Below are 20,574 nucleotides of genomic sequence, written 5' to 3' on the forward strand. Positions count from 1 at the left end.
CAGTGAACCTTGTTGGGTACTTTTTTGTAGTTCTCTGTTTTATGATGTCATCTCAGTGGGTATAAGCCACTGAGGAACATAAACCATATCTGATCCGGTATCTCCAGGGCTGAGCACAGTACCTAGTGAAGGGAAGGAGCTTGTTAGAGTTAGTTGTTTCCGAAGCTGAGCAGTGCGTGGTAGGGTTAGATAGTGACCACTCAGCATTTAGTCCAGTGATCCTCTCACTTTTTAATCTGTAGCTCCCTTTCCTCAGATGAATTTTTATGTACAAACTTAGCAAGCTTTTTAAATGTACAACTTTGATACTTTTTTATTTAACATAGAAGTGGAGCTGCATTTTCTCTGAGAGAGGCAGGAAGTGCTGGTGGGATGGGTAAACCGGGGACAGTTGGAGCGATGGTCTTTTAGCCAACACTTGTTGATTGCTTACTGTGTGCCTGGGTAAGGGACACTATGGTGAGCGTGGCCGGCAAGGTCCCTCTAGTGTAGGACTGAGATAAGCAGTGAGAAGGAAAGGATTTCCAGGCTTTGAGGTGGGTGGAGCTGTCTTGGGGCAGGGAGCTGGGGACTCCTCGCTGGCCCGCTAAAAGGCATAGAGCTGTGGACGGAGTGGGAGCTGGTGCTAGGAAGTGTCTGTTGAGGCAGCTGACACTTAGACGATGGACAGCGCCTCCAAGTGGCCACTGCGGTCAGTTACTTGAGAGGTTGCTGAAGGATGGTTTAGAGCTGTGCCTTCCAATAGAAAATCATGTGAGCCTCCTGTATAATAAAAACTTTTCTAGGAGCCCCATTAAGAAACTGTAAAAAGGAGCAGCTGGAAATTCCCTGGTGGTTCAGTGGTTAGAACTCTGTGCTTTCACTTCTGGGGGCCCGGGTTCGATCCCTGGTCGGGGAACTAAGATCCCATAAGCTGGCTGGCATGGCCAGGAAAAAAAAGAGGAGGAGCTGAAATGAGTTTTGATCTGAGTTTTGATCACATTTTATTTAACTCAGTATATTAAAAATGTTATCATTCCAACATGTAATTTGTATAAAGTGAGTTATTAATGAGATACTTTATGTCCAAACTTGGGCCTGTCACCTTTCAAGCACTCAGTGGGTACATGTGGTTAGTGGCTGCCATATTGGACAGCATACATTTGGAAAATTGTGTTATGGTCTTTTTTTTTTTTTTTGGAGTTCAGTTTTCTCAGTCTCCCTGCATCTTGGTTATAATAACAGAAACACTCAAACTGTATGTGGGAGACCAATTTAGGTAGAGAGAGTGTGGAGAGAGATCATCTTGAATTCACCTTTTCCTTCCTTTCGTGTTAATTTAGAGAGTGGCTTCACAAGCTTAGCTTGGGAAAGGCGAGGCACAGGATCATGAAGGCCACTCACGGAATGTTCCCGTGTGGGCTTTTCTGGTTTCCGGGAAGAGGGTCAGTTGGATTTCTCTAGGCAGAGTTTTAAACCTACCCCAGCAAAAAACAAGGACTTCGGTGTGAAGCGTGCAGAGCCGGCATGCAGCCAGGTGTCAGGAGAAAGTATGTTCTCTCCATGTCACCTTTGCTTCCTTCTGGGTAACTGTCTGCTTCGTCATTGTGCTCTGACCAGCCAGTCCTGGGGCCACAAGTCCGTGTGCCGGCAGATGTCTGCTCTCAGCTCCCAAGTTCTCACCTTGGAGTTCTACCCACACAGTCTGCGTCTTGTTCTCCTTCTTCTGCCCCCATTCTCAAAATAAGGAATCTGGGCTCTCGGGTCAGGAGGGACTGGGGGAAGATAGAAAAGGCACGTTATCTTCTACAAGCAAGGCTGCCAGGAGGCCACCCTGGCAATGTGGCTGGACCCACTGAAGGGGTCATTGTCAGTCAGGCAGGCTCCCCAAGGACTTGCCATCTTTGTTCCCCACCAGTTCCCATCCCTGCCCTTTGCTTCTAGATTTGCTTTGCATGAGCTCAGCACACAGCTTCCAGAGCAAGGGCAGAACTTGAGTGGGGCACTGCAGCAAATCCTCTCCTTCGTAATTTTGTTCCTTCTGTGGTTTTAAAAGTTGGGTGATCATGTTTTCTTTTGTTCTGTTTCAGACCCTCCTTCTCCAGATGGATCCCCTAATATTACATCTGTCAGTCACAATTCTGTGAAGGTCAAATTCAGTGGGTTTGAAGCCAGCCACGGACCCATCAAAGCCTACGCTCTCATTCTCACCACTGGGGACGGTAAGGAAGGGGTCATTATGGGTTAAACAGCCAGTGGGTGATGGCGTGACTGGGTGCCATTTTTGTGCCCACTGAAACGCATTCATGAGACAAACACACGTCTGGTTTTATACTGCGACCCACGCTTTGGCACTCACCCCAGGGTGGGTGGGGGTAAGCCATTTGCCTGATGAGCTAGGTCAGAGGTTGACAGACTTAGTGTAAAGGGCCAGATAGCAAACATTCTAAGTTTTGCAGGTCCTACAGTCTCCTTCTCAGCTATTCAACTTTGCCGTTGTAGTGTGAAAGCAGCCATAGAAGATACAGAAAGAGTCAGTATGACTGTTCTAGTATTTACCAAAAGGGGTGGCTGGCTGGATTTGGCCCATGGCCATGACTTTCTTACCTCTGATCTACGTTTTTCATCTCTTTTGCAGCACAGGGTCTTTTAGGTGGCAGAATATTAGTTTTAACCAAGTTTGTCACACACACACACACACACACACACACACACACACACACATATGAACATGCACGCACAAACCATCCTCAAAGGGTGACTTTCTCTTGGAAGAAAAAAGGAAAAGATTTGCATTTGTAGTGGGAACTTGCAAAGAGCATTGTCATAGCTGAGAGAGGAGGTGGATTAAATGCTGCTTTTCCTTAAAGGGCTCCATTACATTCCCTGGAAGTGAGACGGGAATGATTTGACGGTGTCTCTGTTAGCTGTGTGTGGGTGCTTTGCCCAAGGTCTGGGTGTAAAGCGGTGAGTTTTGGAAATTCCCTGGCAGTCCAGTGGTTAGGACTCGGTGCTTTCAATACCAGGGGCCCGGGTTCAATCCCCGGTCGGGGAAATAAGATCCCGCAAGCCGTGCGGTGTGGCCAAAACAATAAAAAAGTGCAGAGTTTTGCTGTTCTTGGTGATTCTTTAACTGTGAATTATGTAGTGCCACCGTTGCCCAGTCTCACAGCCTGTGATGCTGTCCTCATCTCCCGAAAGAAGACAGCTCAAACACACTGTCAGGGCTGCGGGAATCCAGGAAGACAAGGGATTTGCTGGTGTTGAAAACCTGCAGCTAAATCTCAAAAAGAGACATTGAGATCTCTCTCTCTCTCTCTTTCTGTCTTTTGTTTTGGGTCTGTTTCAAACACCTAGTCATTTTGCTGTGAAGGTATTCAGCAAATCCCAAGCTCAGACCTTTGCTGAACAGGGGAGATGATATTGCATACTGACCAGCCTGACCAGTACCAGCCTGTGATGGATGAGATCACACCCTCCGCGTCAGGTGGTCTGGGTTAGAAATACGACTTTACCACGTAGGCAGTGCAGCTTGGGGCCCAGGTCTTTTTACCTTTCTGTGTCTCATTTTCCCACCTGTAAAATGGGGGTAGTAAGCCTGTGTGATGAGATTATTGTGGGGATTAAATGAACTAATGTAAGTAAAGCCCTTAGAACTTAATATAAGGAAAACCTGGCAGAGAGAGCATATGTGAGAGATGGCAGCTGTCACCACCATCACCCTGGTCATTATTTAGAAACGAGGGAGACTTAAATCTCTGCAATCACTTTCTTATGGCTTTCCTTCTGTGTGCCTTTCTTAGCTGTTCATCCGTCAGCAGATGTATTGAGATATACGTACGAAGATTTCAAAAAGGGGGCCTCGGATACCTATGTGACATACCTCATAACAACAGAAGAAAAGAGATGTTCTCAGGGCTTATCTGAAGTCTTGAAATACGAAATCAATGTTGGGAACGAGTCCACCACGCACGGCTATTACAACGGGAAGCTGGAACCTCTGGGTTCCTATCGGTAATGCCTTGTGGTTTTTGCCCTTTGGGGGCTGGGCCTCTGAGTGCAAAACTATATGTGCCTGGGCCATCAGACACTTCTCAGCCACCCCTCTTTCCTCTTGTAACCCCACAGGGCTTCTGTGGCTGGCTTCACCAATATTACCTTCAACCCTCACAATGATGGACTCATAGACGGGGCTGAGAGCTACGTGTCCTTCAGTCGCTACTCAGATGCTGTTTTCTTGCCCCAGGATCCAGGTAGAGGAGCGTCTTAGCAATGCATTGACTTTTTGCTTCCAGTATCCACAGGAGCATGGGGGTCTGCACACCTCCCTGGGGCCCCCAGGAGGGTAGGAGAGCCTGGTCTGTCCTCTCAGAAGCTGAGATGTCACTGGGCCATCAGGACCCAGCTCAGCTTCCTCTTCTGAGGTCCCCACAGGCCCCGCCCACCACACTCCCTTCTCTGAATTCCAGTTACACTTCCAATCGGCAAACACTGTTTGGTCCTTTTTTCTCAGTGTAGTCATTTGTGTGCCCATGTACCAGACAGACATGTGACTTTTAAGGCATGGAACCCTTGAATATTAGGATCAGAAGGAGCCATGGGAATCATCTTGTCCAACTCCCATTTTATTTTATTTTTAAAAAGTTTATTGAGAGAGAGCAGACAGCAGAAGCAAGAAGATCTACAATCCCACAGCCTGTGGAACAAAAACCACATTCACAGAAAGAGACACAAGATGAAAAGGCAGAGGGCTATGTACCAGATGATGGAACAAGATAAAACCCCATAAAAACAACTAAATGAAGTGGAGATAGGCAACCTTCCAGAAAAAGAACTCAGAATAATGATAGTGAAGATGATCCAGGACCTCGGAAAAAGAATGGAGGCAAAGATCGAGAAGATGCAAGAAATGTTTAACAAAAACCTAGAAGAATTAAAGAAGAAACAAACAGAGATGAACAATACAATAACTGAAATGAAAACTACACTAGAAGGAATCAATAGCAGAATAACTGAGGCAGAAGAACGGGTAAGTGACCTGGAAGACAGAATGGTGGAATTCACTGCTGCAGAACAGAATAAAGAAAAAAGAATGAAAAGAAATGAAGACAGCCTAAGGGACCTCTGGGACAACATTAAACGCGACAACATTCGCATTATAGGGGTCCCAGAAGGAGAAGAGAGAGAGAAAGGACCAGAGAAAATATTTGAAGAGATTATAGTCGAAATCTTCCCTAACATGGGAAAGGAAATAGCCACCCTAGTCCAGGAAGCGCAGAGTCCCATACAGGATAAACCCAAGGGGAAACATGCCAAGACACATAGTAATCAAATTGGCAAAAATTAAAGACAAAGAAAAATATTGAAAGCAGCAAGGGAAAAATGACAAATAACATACAAGGGAACTCCCATAAGGTTAACAGCTGATTTGTCAGCAGAAACTGTACAAGCCAGAAGGGAGTGGCATGATATACTTAAAGTGATGAAAGGGAAGACCCTACAACGAAGATTACTCTACCCAGCAAGGATCTCATTCAGATTCAATGGAGAAATCAAAAGCTTTACAGACAAGCAAAAGCTAAGAGAATTCAGCACCACAAGACCAGCTCTACAACAAATGCTAAAGGAACTTCTCTAAGTGGGAGACAGAAGAGAAGAAAAGGACCTACAAAAACAAACCCTAAACAATTGAGAAAATGGTCATAGGAACATTCATATTGATAATTACCTTAAACGTGAATGTGTTAAATGCTCCAACCAAAAGACACAGGCTTGCTGAATGGATACAAAAACAAGACCCATATATATGCTGTCTACAAGAGACCCACTTCAGACCTAGGGACACATTCAGACTGAAAGTGAGGGCATGGAAAAAGATATTCCATGCAAATGGAAATCAGAAGAAAGCTGGAGGAGCAATACTCATATCAGATAAAATAGACTTTAAAATAAAGAATGTTACAAGAGACAAGGGCACTACATAATGATCAAGGGATCAATCCAAGAAGAAGATATAACAATTATAAATATATATGCAGCCAACATAGGAACACCTCAATACATAAGGCAACTGCTAACAGCTATAAAAGAGGAAATCGACAGTAACACTGTAATAGTGTGGGACTTTAACACCTCACTTACACCAATGGACAGATCATCCAAAGTGAAAATAAATAAGGAAACAGAAGCTTAAAATGACACAACAGACCAGACAGATTTAATTGATATTTATAGGACATTCCATCCCAAAACAGCAGATTACACTTTCTTCTCAAGTGCACATGGAACATTCTCCAGGATAGATCACATCTTGGGTCACCAATTAAGCCTCAGTAAATTTAAGAAAATTGAAATCATATCAAGCATCTTTTCTGACCACAACGCTATGAGATTAGAAATGAATTACAGGGAAAAAAACATAAAAAAACACAAACACATGGAGGCTAAACAATACGTTACTAAATAACCAGGAGATCACTGAAGAAATCAAAGAGGAAATCAAAAAATACCTAGAGACGAATGACAATGAAAACACGACGATCTGAAACCTATGGGATGCAGCAAAAGCAGTTCTAAGAGAGAAGTTTATAGCTATACAAGCCTACTTCAAGAAACAAGAAAAATCTCAAATCAACAATCTAACCTTACACCTAAAGGAACTAGAGAAAGAAGAACAAACAAAACCCAAAGTTAGCAGAAGGAAAGAAATCATAAAGATCAGAGCAGAAATAAATGAAATAGAAACAAAGAAAACAGTAGCAAAGGTCAGTAAAACTAAAAGCTGGTTCTTTGAGAAGATAAAAAAATTGATAAACCATTAGCCAGACTCATCAAGAAAAAGAGGGAGAGGACTCAAATCAATAAAATTAGAAATGAAAAAGGAGAAGTTACAACGGACACCGTAGAAATACAAAGAAATACAACGGACACCGTAGAAATACAAAGTTACAACGGACACCGTAGAAATACAAAAAATACAACGGACACCGTAGAAATAGACTACTACAAGTAACTCCATACCAATAAAATGGACAACCTGGAAAAAATGGACAAATTCTTAGAAGGTATAAACTTCCAAGACTGAACCAGGAAGAAATAGAAAATATGGACAGACCAGTCACAAGTAATGAAATTGAAACGGTGATTAAAAATCTTCCAACAAACAAAAGTCCAGGACCAGATGGCTTCACAGGTGAATTCTATCAAACATTTAGAGAAGAGCTTACACCCGTCTTTCTCAAACTCTTCCAAAATATTGCAGAGGAAGGAACACTCCTAAACTCATTCTATGAGGCCACCATCACCCTGATACCAAAACGAGACCAAGATACTACAAAAAAAGAAAATTACTGACCAACATCACTGATGAATATAGATGCAAAAATCCTCAACAAAATACTAGCAAACAGAATCCAACAACACATTAAAAGGATCATACACCATGATGAAGTGGGATTTATCCCAGGGATGCAAGGATTCTTCAATATACGCAAATCAAGCAATGTGATACACCATATTAACAAATTGAAGAATAAAAACCATATGATCATCTCAATAGATGCAGAAAAAGCTTTTGGCAAAATTCAACACTGATTTATGATAAAAACTCTCCAGAAAGTGGGCATAGAGGGAGCCTACCTCAACATAATAGAGGCCATATACGACAAACCCACAGCAAACATCATTCTCAATGGTGAAAAACTGAAAGCATTTCCTCTAAGATCAGGAAGAAGACAGGGATGTCCACCCTCACCACTATTATTCAACATAGTTTTGGAAGTCCTAGCCACGGCAATCAGAGAAGAAAAAGAAATAAAAAGAATCCAAATTGGAAAAGAAGAAGTAAAACTGTCACTGTTTGCAGATGACATGATACTATACATAGAGAATCCTAAAGATGCCACCAGAAAACTACTAGATCTAATCAATGAATTTGGTAAAGTTGCAGGATACAAAATTGATGCACAGAAATCTCTTGCATTCCTATACACTAATGATGAAAAATCTGAAAGTGAAATTAAGAAAACACTGCCATTTACCATTGCAACAAAAAGAATAAAATACCTAGGAATAAACCTACCTAGGGAGACAAAAGACCTGTATGCAGGAAACTATAAGACACTGATGAAAGAAATTAAAGATGATACCAACAGATGGAGAGACATACCATGTTCTTGGATTGGAAGAATCAATGTTGTGAAAATGATTATACTATACTACCCAAAGCAATCTACAGATTCAGTGCAATCCCTATCAGATTACCAATGGCATTTTTTATGGAACTAGAACAAAAAATTTTAAATTTGTATGGAGACACAAAAGACCCCGAATAGCCAAAGCAGTCTTGAGGGAAAAAAACGGAGCTGGAAGAATCAGACTCCCTGACTTCAGACTATACTACAAAGCTACAGTAATCAAGAGAATATGGTACTGGCACAAAAACAGAAACATAAATCAATGGAACAAGATAGAAAGCCCAGAGGTAAACCCACGCACCTATGGTCAACTAATCTATGACAAAGGAGGCAAGGATATACAATGGAGAAAAGAGGATATACAATGGAGAAAAGACAGTCTCTTCAATAAGTGGTGCTGGGAAAACTGGACAGGCTACGTGTAAAAGAATGAAATTAGAACACTCCCTAACACCATACACAAAAATAAACTCAAAATGGATTAGAGACCTAAATGTAAGACCGGACACTATAAAACTCTTAGAGGAAAACATAGGAAGAACACTCCTTGACATGAATCACAGCAAGATCTTTTTTGATCCATCTCCTAGAGTAATGGAAATAAAAACAAAAATAAACAAATGGGCCCTAATGAAACTTAAAAGCTTTTGCACAGCAAAGGAAACCATAAACAAGATGGAAAGACAACCCTCAGAATGGGAGAAAATATTTGCAAACGAATCAACGGACAAAGCATTAATCTCCAAAATATATAAACAGCTCATGCAGCTCAATATTAAAAAAACAAACAACCCAATCCAAAAATGGGCAGAAGACCTAAATAGACATTTCTCCAAAGAAGACATACAGATGGCCAAGAAGCACATGAAAAGCTGCTCAACATCACTAATTAGAGAAATGAAAATCAAAACTACAATGAGGTATCACCTCATACCAGTTAGTTGGGCATCATCAGAAAATCTACAAACAACAAATGCTGGAGAAGGTGTGGAGAAAAGGGAACTCTCCTACACTGTTGGTGGGAATGTAAATTGATACAGCCACTATGGAGACCAGTATGGAGGTTCCTTTGAAAACTAAAATTAGAATTACCGTTTGACCCAGCAATCCCACTACTGGGCATATACCCAGAGAAAACCATAACTGAAAATGACACATGCACCCCAATGTTCATTGCAGCACTATTTACAATAGCCAGGTCATGGAAGCAACCTAAATGTCCACCGACAGACGAATGAATAAAGAAGATGTGGTACATATATACAATGGAATATTACTCAGCCATAAAAAGGAACGATATTGGGTCATTTGTTGAGACGTGGATGGATCTAGAGACTGTCATACAGAGTGAAGTAAGTCAAAAAGAGAAAAACAAATATCGTATATTAACACATATATGTGGAACCTAGAAAAATGGTACAGATGAACCGGTTTGCAGGGCAGAAAATGAGACATAGATGTAGAGAACAAATGTATGGACACCAAGCGGGGAAAGCGGTGGGGGGATGGTGGTGGTGGTGTGATGAATTGGGCGATTGGGATTGACATGTATACACTGATGTGTGTAAAATTGATGACTAATAAGAACCTGCGGTATAAAAAAAAAATAAAATAAAATTCAAAAAAAATGTATTGAAATACAGTTGATTTACAGTGTTGTGTTAGTTTCTGGTACACAGCCAAGTGATTCAGTTATACACATATATATTCTTTTTCATATTCTTTTCCATTATGGTTTATCACAGGGTATTGAATATAGTTCCCTGTGCTCTACAGTAGGACCTTGTTGTTTATCCATCCTATATGTAATAGTTTTCATCTGCTAATCCCAAACTCCCAGTCCTTGCCTCCCCCACCCTCCCTCCCCGTTGGCAACCACAAGTCTGTTCTCTGTGTCTGTGAGTCTGTTTCTATTTCGTAGATAGGTTCATTTTTGTCATATTTTCGATTCCACATAAAAGTGATGTCATATGGCGTGTCTTCCTCTTTCTGACTGACTTCACTTTAGTATGATCTTCTCTAGTTGTCTGTGAACACCTCTTGAAGTGGCTCCCATTTGGACTTTTCCCAGGTGTCATCTGTGGAGCAGTGTTTGGATGTATCTTTGGTGCCTTGGTTATTGTGGCTGTAGGAGGCTTCCTCTTCTGGAGAAAGAAAAGGTGACTATTGCTTATGTTAACAATAATATCCTACTTTTTTTTTTTTTTAGTTTTTTTTTTTTTTTTTTTTGCAGTACGTGGACCTCTCACTGTTGTGGCCTCTCCCATTGCGGAGCACAGGCTCCAGACGCACAGGCTCAGTGGCCATGGCTCACGGGCCCAGCCACTCCGCGGCATGTGGGATCTTCCCGGACCGGGGCATGAACCCGTGTCCCCTGCATTGGCAGGCTGACTCTCAACCACTGAGCCACCAGGGAAGCCCAATAATATCCTACTTTTAAAGGGAGCTTTGTATTGTGGGTAACCAGACAGTCACACAGATGGAAGGGATAGTATAGTGAGCCCCCAGGTCCCCATCATCCAGAGTCTTCACTGTCTGGCCAGTCTTATTTCATCTCAGTCTCTGAGCTGGAGGGTTTTCTTTTATTTATTTATTTATTAAAAAAAATTTTTGTTAAGCATTTATTATTTTTTTAAATATATTTATTTATTTGGTTGCACCGGGTCTTAGTTGTGGCAGGCGGGCTCCTTAGTTGTGGCTTCAGGGCACCTTAGTTGTGGCATGCATGTGGGATCTAGCTTCCTGACCGGGAGTTGAACCCAGGCCCCCTGCATTGGGAACTCAGAGTCTTAACCACTGGACCACCAGGGAAGTCCCTGTGAGCTGGAGGGTTTTAAAGCATTAGGTCATGGTAAACACTGCAACAGAAGGGGCTGCTTTCAAACAGGCATTCTAGTTCACAGACCAGAGTGTTAAGAGATGGCGTTTTAGAGTCAGCTAAGTTTGAACACACGCTCTGTCTCTGACTGGCAGTTAGGGAGCTTGGCTTTAAGGTCTTGGTTAATCTATGATACGGGGATGATAACAGTGCCTAACTCGTGCCGCCTAGGAGCATTAAATGAAAAAAAGTGCTTTGACAGTATCTTATACCTCTTATGATATTATTATTTTATCTGTACAGTTACTCTTTGGGGTAGTTAAATAGTAAAAATAGCAACTGTGTCTTGAGCACTTACTGTGTGCCTGGACTTGTGCTTTTCATGAATTCTCTCATGCATGAGGCCCCATGAGGCAGGCCTCCCAAGCCCCATTGCAAGGATGCAGAAGCTGAGTGTAGGAGATGTGGAAATGGACTTGGACCTGGACTTTGCTTTTCATTGCACACCCTCCTGCCTGACCATGCAGGGTGTGAAGCCTGTGTATCAGCTGGGATTTATTCACTGTTACCGGGTGCTGCCAGCCAGGGGATTTCATCCTGGCCCAGGGTTTCTAATGCATCCTACACCTGGCCTTCTGCCACTGCCTTGCTCTCGTGGGTTGACAGGCAGTGCCTGTATTACATCTTTTTGCATTAGATTCTGATTTTTTTTTTCGAGGGAGGGGTCAAAAACAGCTTTATTGTTTCTTATTAAAAGAAAAGTTTTACATATGTACGGCAAAAAGTTAAAAAACAGAAAAGAAGGGCAAAGAAAAGAAATAATCCATAATCACACCCATACAAAACTACTCTTAACATCGATGTGATTACAAAACTCACACAAATACACACACGCATCCCCACTAACAGGATCATATTATACATATTTTCTGGCCTGCTTTGTTCACAAGACATTGTGGACGGCTTCAGATCTTCTTCATTTTAAGTGGCTATTGAGTATTCAGCTGTATAGAAATTATTCAACCAAATTCCTGATGTTTTCAGGTATTTTGTTTGTTTGTTTGCCACAGTTGCTTATCCTTGTGTGTAAATCTGGGCACATTCATGATTACTCCCTTAGGCTAAATTCCAAGCTGGGAAATTGCTGGGTCAGTGGGTATGCATGTTATCAGTTTTGATACGTGCTGCGAAATTGCCTTCCAGAAAGTTTTTTTCTTTTAACGCCAGCATGGGGTTTAGCCAGCAGTACAGAAGAGTGCCAGGTGCCCGACCACCTTGCCGACACTGGGTGTATTTTCTGGTTTATTACATTAACTTTATCAGAAAGGCTTTCTCAAAGCCGAAACCAAAACCAAAGCCAAACGAATAACAAACCAAGAAAACAAAAACCAGAGCACTAAAGAACGAGTGTGGCTTTACGCTAGGGTGGTGCTGCTGGTGTGTATTTACCCAGAGGAATTCCTACACATTGCTTGAGTAAGATTCTTCAATACTTTTAGATGGTATGAAAGAGAGTAACTTGGGCTTCCCTGGTGGCGCAGTGGTTGAGAGTCCGCCTGCCGATGCAGAGAACACGGGTTCGTTCCGCGGTCCGGGAAGATCCCACATACCGCGAAGCGGCTGGGCCCGTGAGCCATGGCCGCTGAGCCTGCGCGTCCGGAGCCTGTGCTCCACAACGGGGAGAGGCCACAACAGTGAGAGGCCCGCGTACCGCAAAAAAAAAAAAAAAAGAGAGGCTTATACTCAGCATTTGCTGCTTAGGCTGTTAAGTCTAGTATTTGTGAGCAGGAAGTAGTGCTGTGTATGAACTAATGCTCAGCGAAAAGGCATTTTGTAGATACACAAAGGGGACAAAGCACAGAATTAAGCTGTTTTGATCTAATGGGTCTTTCTTTTTCTTTCAAAACAGGAAAGATGCCAAGAACAATGACGTGTCCTTTTCTCAAATTAAGTAAGTCTCTAGAGTTGTGCATCTTAATGCATTTAATCCCTCAATCTGTTCAGTGCCTATTTTGAGGTTTTTTGTTTGTTTGTTTTCGATGGAAACTGTTGCCACTTTTCCCGATCGACAGGTTTGGACCTAATCCTCCAGAAGTCCTTATTAGCCTTGTTATTCTGCGAGGAACCTATGTTTCCTAGTCTCCTGAAGCTAGCTTCCTTGCCATGTTGTACAATGGCAAGGGGAGCCATACTTTTGCCATATAGTCTACCAACAAATATATATTTTGTGATTCAAAAAAGGTTATGAAGATCTAGGAGGAGAGAACACAAAACCGATCAGTTATATAACAGGGTCTAGAAGTCAGATTTCCTGATTCATATTTCATTGTTTTGTAAATAACATTATAGTGCCACCACCTGCCACCGCCCACCCGCCCGCCTCTTGTACTACAGGTTTTCTTTGGGAAGATGTTTACTATCATCTCCAGAGTCATGGTTGAGTCATTTTTTTCTAACTGCTTATTGTTTTTCTTTCCTTTTCTATGATGAAGACCTAAAAAGTGAGTAAACTCTCCACTTTTTAAAAAAATAACTTGTATTTTTATATTTTGAGTGTGAACTTGGTTGAATGCAAAAAATCCTGTTTTGTTTTCCTAGATCCAAGTTAATCAAAGTGGAGAATTTTGAGGCCTACTTTAAGAAACAGCAAGCTGACTCCAACTGTGGATTTGCAGAAGAATATGAAGTATGTGGCTATAAATGTGTTTTTAATTGCTCTACGTTTTTCCTGAAAGTTGGAAAACTGCCTGTTTCCATTTTATGGTGAAGCTTTGGGTGAGAGGCAGCCCTCTTTGAGGGGAGAGAGAAGCTCTTGCATGTCCCCTGGGGGCCCCTCTGAAACCTCTTGGGGAGGATCCCTCCTTGCTTCATCCAGCTTCTGGAAGCCCCAAGCATTCTTGACTTGTGGCCATATAACCTCCATCTTCACATGTCTCCCTTGTGTGTCTGTATCTCAGTGTCTTTTCTCCTCTTATAAAGGCACCAGTGATATTGCGTTAAGGGCCCTGCCCTACTGCAGTATGACCTCATCTTATCTTGAGTACATCTGCAAAAGCTGTATTTTCAACTCAGGTTTCATTCACAGGTACCAGGGGTTAGAACTTCTGCATATCTATTTGAGGGACACAATGTTACCCATAACATCTCTGCATTCCCACTTTGTTCTGTCATACTCTCTGAGTAGTATAACATTTGAACACTGAATAAATGAACAACTCATATGTTCTGTTTTTAGGATCTGAAGCTTGTTGGAATTAGTCTACCTAAGTACGCAGCTGAACTGGCTGAGAATAGAGGAAAAAATCGCTATAATAATGTTCTACCCTGTAAGTTGTTTTTTCCACATTACTTTCCCTTTTTTCCATCACTGGCATCACATCTCTAACAGTAGAGGGGAGAAGAATCCAGATACGAACTAACCACTTCCATAGCCATTCCTTAGTCACCTTCTGTGTGCATATGCCATTGAATTCAATCCTCACAATAGCCTTATGAAATAGGTAGTAGATGAGGAAAATGAGGCGCAGAGTGGCTAGGTGATTTGTCCAGAGTCACAGAGATAGTCATGGTGGGACCAGACTTGGACCGAGTCTGTCAGTTTCATTCAGGGAAAAGGCCAGAGTCTGTGCTTTGAACCCCTTTATTCCCACAGCTCTTCTATTTCAGTTAGTATAGTTCTGGAATGAAAGGGAGCAGGACGAGGGCAGGCAGGGAGTAATGCTTTCTGTTTGTCCAGACACGTCTCTGGTTGGCTGAGTACATTCCACGGCTAAATGTGAATTACATTTGGGTTCATTCCTGTCTCTTTTTTTTGTTTTTTAAAATTGTCTGTTTTACTTGAAGTTGTGTTTTTCTTTCCTGGCCTGAAATGTTAACTTCTGTTTAGATTTAGGATTTTCTAGCTCCTCCCTTCGTTCTCTTCATTCCTCGCCACCCCTCCAGCACTTATATTGACAGCAGACATTGACTCATGCGTGTGCTGAGAGAAACGCTTTTAAAACTAGGCTGTCGGGATCTGCCTCAGCTCTGCGCTTTGAGGGTTAACACAGGATTATTGGCCCGTTCTTGTGGATGTCTGTGGAGATTTTCAGATCCAGAGTTTGGCTGTTGTTTTTATTGGGAAGATTCTAGGCTGACACTCATGTTGGTAACCGGGTTTAGAATTGTTGTTATTTTGTTCAGGGGAGGGTGAGATGGTGGATAATCAAAGACAGGGAAACACGGGAGCTGCTGCTTATAGCTCAGGCTGATAGCTGAGATTTTAAGGATATTATTTCATTTCTGGAGTTGGACAATTTTGTGTGTGTGTTTTTTGAGATGACAGTATATAGGAAACATGAGAATTTTATGCTTTACGTCCTTCCACTTATAGTAGTCTTTTTAAAAAATTGAAGTATAGTTGACTTACAATGTTCTGTTAATTTCTGCTGTACAGCAGTGATTCCATTATATATATATATATATATATATATATATATATACTCACATTTTTTCATATTCTTTTCCATTATGGTTTATTATAGGATGTTGAATATAGTTCAGTATAACTGTGTTATACAGAACCATGTTGTTTATCTGTTTAAATCTGCTAATCCCAAACTCCTAATTTATCCCCCCACTCCCTTTCCCCTTTGATAACTATACGTTTGTTTTCTATGCCTGTGAGTCTGTTTCTGTTTTGTAAATAAGTTCATTTGTGTCATATCTTAGATTCCACATATACCACTTACAGTAGTCTTATGCATTCAGTTTATTCTTGCATTTGGGACTGTCTTTTTATAACAACTTTTTTTTATGAGGATAGAGAAAGTGTGAAAGTCTTAACTGAGTGTCTACCCTGCTATAGTGGAAAGGGCACTGGATTTGAATTCTGACTGCCATTCACCAGATGAAAGTGCTTGGAAAAATCACTTAATCTCTCTGACCCTCAGTTTCCTCCTCTTTAAAATGGGCGCAGAAGCTTGTAGTGTGGTTATAAGGAATAAATAACATTGCTGAGGGCCTTCCCTGGCTCATGGCACTCACCCAAGAATGGTAATAGTTGGTTTCGCCTGAGAAGGCGGTCTGGAGTGGTTAAGACCTTGGGACCTGTTGCCAGGCTGCCCGGGTTCTAACTGTGGCTCTACCACTGACTAGCTCTGCCCAGGTGATCATGTAACTTGTCTGTGCCATAGTCACATCTGGTGACTGTGGGAATGAAATAAGGTCGTGGATGTAAAACGCCAAGCCATGCAGCTTCAAGGTGTGATGGAGCCCCTGTGTTGCCACACAGGGTTGGGTTGCCACACACAAGGTTGGGTCCTGCACCCATTTCTCGCATCAGAACAGGTTATCATGCAAACGAAAGGCCATTGCTTATGAGTGCAAATAAACTTTATGGTGCTGTTGAGCCCAGGGCCTCACACATGGAACATTCTCCTAAGTATCTGTTAGATAAATGAAAACGACAGTTTTTTCTCTTGTATTCAACTCACCTCACACCTTTGCTTCTATTCTAACATGGAACTCTTTTCTTTGAATGTCACAGACGATATCTCCCGTGTCAAACTTTCAGTCCATGCCCATTCAACTGACGACTACATCAATGCCAACTACATGCCTGTAAGTGGAGAGCGGGGCCCATAGTGCTGGCTGGTTAGGAGGAGGTCCTCCTGCTGTCCTCCTGCTGTCTCTTTGAGGTTGAATATGTGCTGCTCTCCATTTTTAGGGCTACCATTCCAAGAAAGATTTTATTGCCACACAAGGACCTTTACCCAACACTTTGAAAGATTTTTGGCGTATGGTTTGGGAGAAAAATGTCTATGCCATTGTCATGTTGACCAAATGTGTTGAGCAGGGAAGGGTAAGTATCTTTTATTTTTATTATTATTCAGTTCAATTCGTTCATTCATATTTACTGTGGTGGGAGGGTATCTTAAAAATGATTTGTCCTTTTTTAAAAAAACACTCCCCCAAATATTAGCACCTCTGTACTTAGAAGTGTGTTTTCTGACTTTTTCTCCTCTAAGAGGAAAGTTTTAGAAAAACGTTAAAAAACTCTATGTTATCATTACCTTGCTTTGTGGACAGAGAGCAATGTTCTCTATTCATTAAGTCACTGCTGCTGGCATTAATGAACAGCAGGGGTTGGGTTAGTGAGGCGGAAGAAGTCATGTGCAGCTCCATGGTTCATCAGCTCTGTGGATGAGTGCAAGCCCGACCTGCCTCCGAGCAACCAGCTCTACCTGTGACATGACCAATTTGACCAATTCAGTGATTTTCAAACTTAGTCTACAGCATTGCGACCCTTTCTTTATGCAAAATTTCTGATGTATCCCCAGAGAAGTCTCAGCAGTTCTCTCTCCCTTCTGATGGCCTGGAATCCTCCCAGCCACTTCCATCCAAGATAAGATTTCTTCTAGTAATAAAATCCCATCTTTCCATAAGTGGACCAAGGAGGATTGAAAAACATGGGCTAAATTCAGAAAGTCTGTGCCTGAGGAATAGGACCTAATGTGCTTTGTGAATTTTTTCATGTAGGTTTGTTACTTAAAGAATAGGATAGGAGGGCTTCCCTGGTGGTGCAGCGGTTGGGAGTCCGCCTGCCGATGTAGGGGACGCAGGTTCGTGCCCCGGTCTGGGAGGATCCCACGTGCCGTGGAGCGGCTGGGCCCGTGAGCCATGGCTGCTGAGCCTGTGCGTCCGGAGCCTGTGCTCCACAACGGGAGAGGCCACAACAGTGAGAGGCCCGCGTACCGCGAAAAAAAAAAAAAATGGATAGGAGTCAAGTCCCTTTTCTTTTTGGGTCATGCTAGTTCCCCAACCAGGGATTGAACCCGTGCCCCCCTGCATTGGAAGGGCAGAATCTTAACCGCTGGACCACCAGGGAAGTCCCAAGGAGTCAAGTCCCTAAGCCAGTGGTTCTGAAACTTTAACGTGCATCAGAGTCACCTGCAGGGTGGCTCCGCCTCCAGAGTTTCTAATTCAGAGGGCCTGTGCTGGACCTCCGAGTTGCATTTCTGACAATTCCCGCTGCTGCCACTCCAGGATGCATGCTTTGAGTAGCACTATCCCGGAGATAGTGCCAACCTGTCAGGCATCATTTCTTTTTTTTTTCTTTTTTTAATAGTAGAGCTTTTATTTATTTAATTTTTGGCTGCGTTGGGTCTTCGTTGCTGCACGCAGGCTTTCTCTAGTTGTGGCGAGCGGGCTCTAGAGCCCAGGCTCAATAGTTGTGACGCACGGGCATAGTTGCTCCGCGGCATGTGGGATCTTCCCGGACCAGGGCTCGAACCCGTGTCCCCTGCAGGGAAGTCCCTGGGCATCATTTCTTTTAATGTTCTGTTCTTTCACTTTAATTTAGCAGATGTTTATCCAGCCCCAAGTATGTGTAAGGTCCTGTGCTAGGGGCTGGGGTTGGAGGAAAGAAAGGTAACAAAGAACAGTTAAGAGGTGGTTCCCTTCATATTATTTGTGACACAGAAGGTTGGGTTCTGCACCCATTTCTCACATTAGAACAGGTTATTATGCAAACGAAAGGCCATTGCTTATGAATGCAAGTAAACTTTATGGTGCTGTTGAGCCCAGGGCCTCACACATGGGACATTCTCCTAAGTATCTGTTAGATAAATGAAAATGACATAGTTAAACTAACGAAGAACAAGAAGATGAATTTAATGGGTCCTTGTTCATCATCAGGCGGGAGAGGAGTGGATGTTACTGACCCTGGGTGACAGGGGAAGAGAGCCAGTGTATTTTCTGCACTAGATTCTCCATATATGTTATTTTTTCCTATAACAACCCTGTGAGGTGTTATTATTTTATAGATGGGGAAAATGAAGCTTAGAGTTTAAGAACTTGCCCACAAGGTAGTAACATAAATCCAGCGGGTAAGAGACAACCTGGGCAAAAACTCCATGTCGGTGTGTGTCCCAGTCCTGTGTTCTTTCTTGGAGCAGTGGTCCAGAAGCCGGGATCTTTTAAAAAATACTGATCCCTGGGTCAGAGTCAGCATCTCTGGAGGTGGGAAGCAGGCATCTGTTTTTAAAGCAAAACAAACCTCTGAGGTGAGTCAGATATCAGTCAGGGTTAGAAACCATTGCAGGAGAGCACACTTTGGAAAGTTTAGAGAGAGAGTGTGTGTATATATGTGTGTGTGTGTTTTCAGTCAGTTACTAAATGGGGATTGAGGTAGTCTCAGAGAGCAGTTGTTTCCTGATTTTTATTTCTGTTCACATCTGCCCATTGACTTTATAAAAATCAAAGACCCCCAAATGATTTAATCTGATTCTCTTTATTGGTGTCCATGTTTGTATTGCAATTAGTGTGTATCTAAAAGTATTGGGGAAAGTTCTCATTTCTTCTGCTGCTTAGGGTTATAGGTCAGTCAGAGAAGGTTAGTTCAGGGAGCAGTTAGTGGAATGGCGGCTGTAGGCCTGGGGAGCTGGGTGGGCATGGTGTCCCCTGTGAAGGAACAGCTGCTGCTTAGCTCTGACTCAGTTTTTGTGCAGAAATGGGGGCTCAGTGTTGGCTAGATCTTCTGATTTTTCAAGAGAAGCTAGAAATCTGGATTTTTATGGGAAAACTCCCAAATTTAAAAAAGCTGGCAGGAATCGTAAATTTAAAAAAACCCAAAATTCCAAGGGTCAGACAGAACCCACCTAAGGGATGGATTCAGACCCCGGGCGATGCTAGTTTTCAATATCTGGTCTCCTTGTGAGGCTTTCGTGATGGTAGGTGGTTTGATCTGAGTCTTTGTATAAAAACACATTTTATTCTAGACCAAATGTGAGGAGTACTGGCCCTCCAAGCAGGCTCAGGACTATGGGGACATAACGGTCGCAATGACGTCAGAAATTGTTCTACCAGAATGGACCATCAGAGACTTCACAGTGCAAAATGTAAGTAAGAGGTCAAGAAGGATAAGTCTCATATAACATTAACATATATAAACCTTGGGTTGGTACTTTTTAGGTTGGTATTAACCAATTTTTTTATGCATCAGAATTATATTTCTGCTTTTTTCTTTACAGAATAAAACAATCCATATCTGCATATACTCTAAGGCAACCCTTTGGCTTTGCTTTCTTAAAGAGAATTTCCTAAGTTGTTCTTAAATAAAGTGACTCTTAAGAGCATGGCTCAGTATCTGTACTCCTTTCCTTTCACTTCCACGTGACCTGCTCATAGAATTTTTGTTACAAATCAAGGCCGTTTTGGATTATTTGGTTGGAAATATGACATCAGGAGTGGCCATTTGCTGTTGGAATAGTTTATAATGACAGTTACAATAATAGGATTCCAGGACGTATACACATGGCCTCCCTTCCCCCCAAATGTTATGAAAACAAATGCAGTTAAATTATGTAGGCATTCTAGGAAGTCAGTTTATGTGCCCTTTTAATTTTTTAAAGGATGTTTAAAAATAGAATCAGTGTCATGAGCAACATTGAAATCTTTTGATGGCTGCATAAATCAATATAGCCCTCTGCAGTTTATATCAAAGGCATAAAAATCTCCGTCCCCCTTTGATCTGGTGGTTCCAAGTTTGAGAATCTGCCCTAAAGGAATAATCTGAAATATAGGAGAAGGCTTATTATTCAT

At 42.3% G+C, this 20,574-nt stretch overlaps 1 protein-coding gene across 2 annotated transcripts in view; it reads left to right on the forward strand.

The window, feature by feature from the left end:
* The window catches only part of PTPRJ (protein tyrosine phosphatase receptor type J), a 169,675-nt gene that overhangs the window by 139,886 nt on the left and 9,215 nt on the right, over positions 1-20,574 (forward strand). For both annotated transcript variants that reach the window (XM_029207065.1, XM_029207066.1), the window contains 11 exons: positions 2,070-2,201; positions 3,783-3,993; positions 4,108-4,232; positions 10,246-10,333; positions 12,902-12,943; positions 13,485-13,493; positions 13,591-13,678; positions 14,228-14,318; positions 16,520-16,593; positions 16,700-16,834; positions 19,752-19,871. In XM_029207065.1, coding sequence (XP_029062898.1) covers positions 2,070-2,201; positions 3,783-3,993; positions 4,108-4,232; positions 10,246-10,333; positions 12,902-12,943; positions 13,485-13,493; positions 13,591-13,678; positions 14,228-14,318; positions 16,520-16,593; positions 16,700-16,834; positions 19,752-19,871 — 1,115 coding nt within the window. The remainder of the gene's footprint in view (positions 1-2,069; positions 2,202-3,782; positions 3,994-4,107; positions 4,233-10,245; positions 10,334-12,901; positions 12,944-13,484; positions 13,494-13,590; positions 13,679-14,227; positions 14,319-16,519; positions 16,594-16,699; positions 16,835-19,751; positions 19,872-20,574) is intronic.

Source organism: Monodon monoceros, unplaced genomic scaffold, assembly GCF_005190385.1.
Source record: "Monodon monoceros isolate NGI ecotype Baffin Bay Population unplaced genomic scaffold, NGI_Narwhal_1 Super_Scaffold_7, whole genome shotgun sequence".
Classification (NCBI taxonomy): Eukaryota; Metazoa; Chordata; class Mammalia; order Artiodactyla; family Monodontidae; genus Monodon; species Monodon monoceros.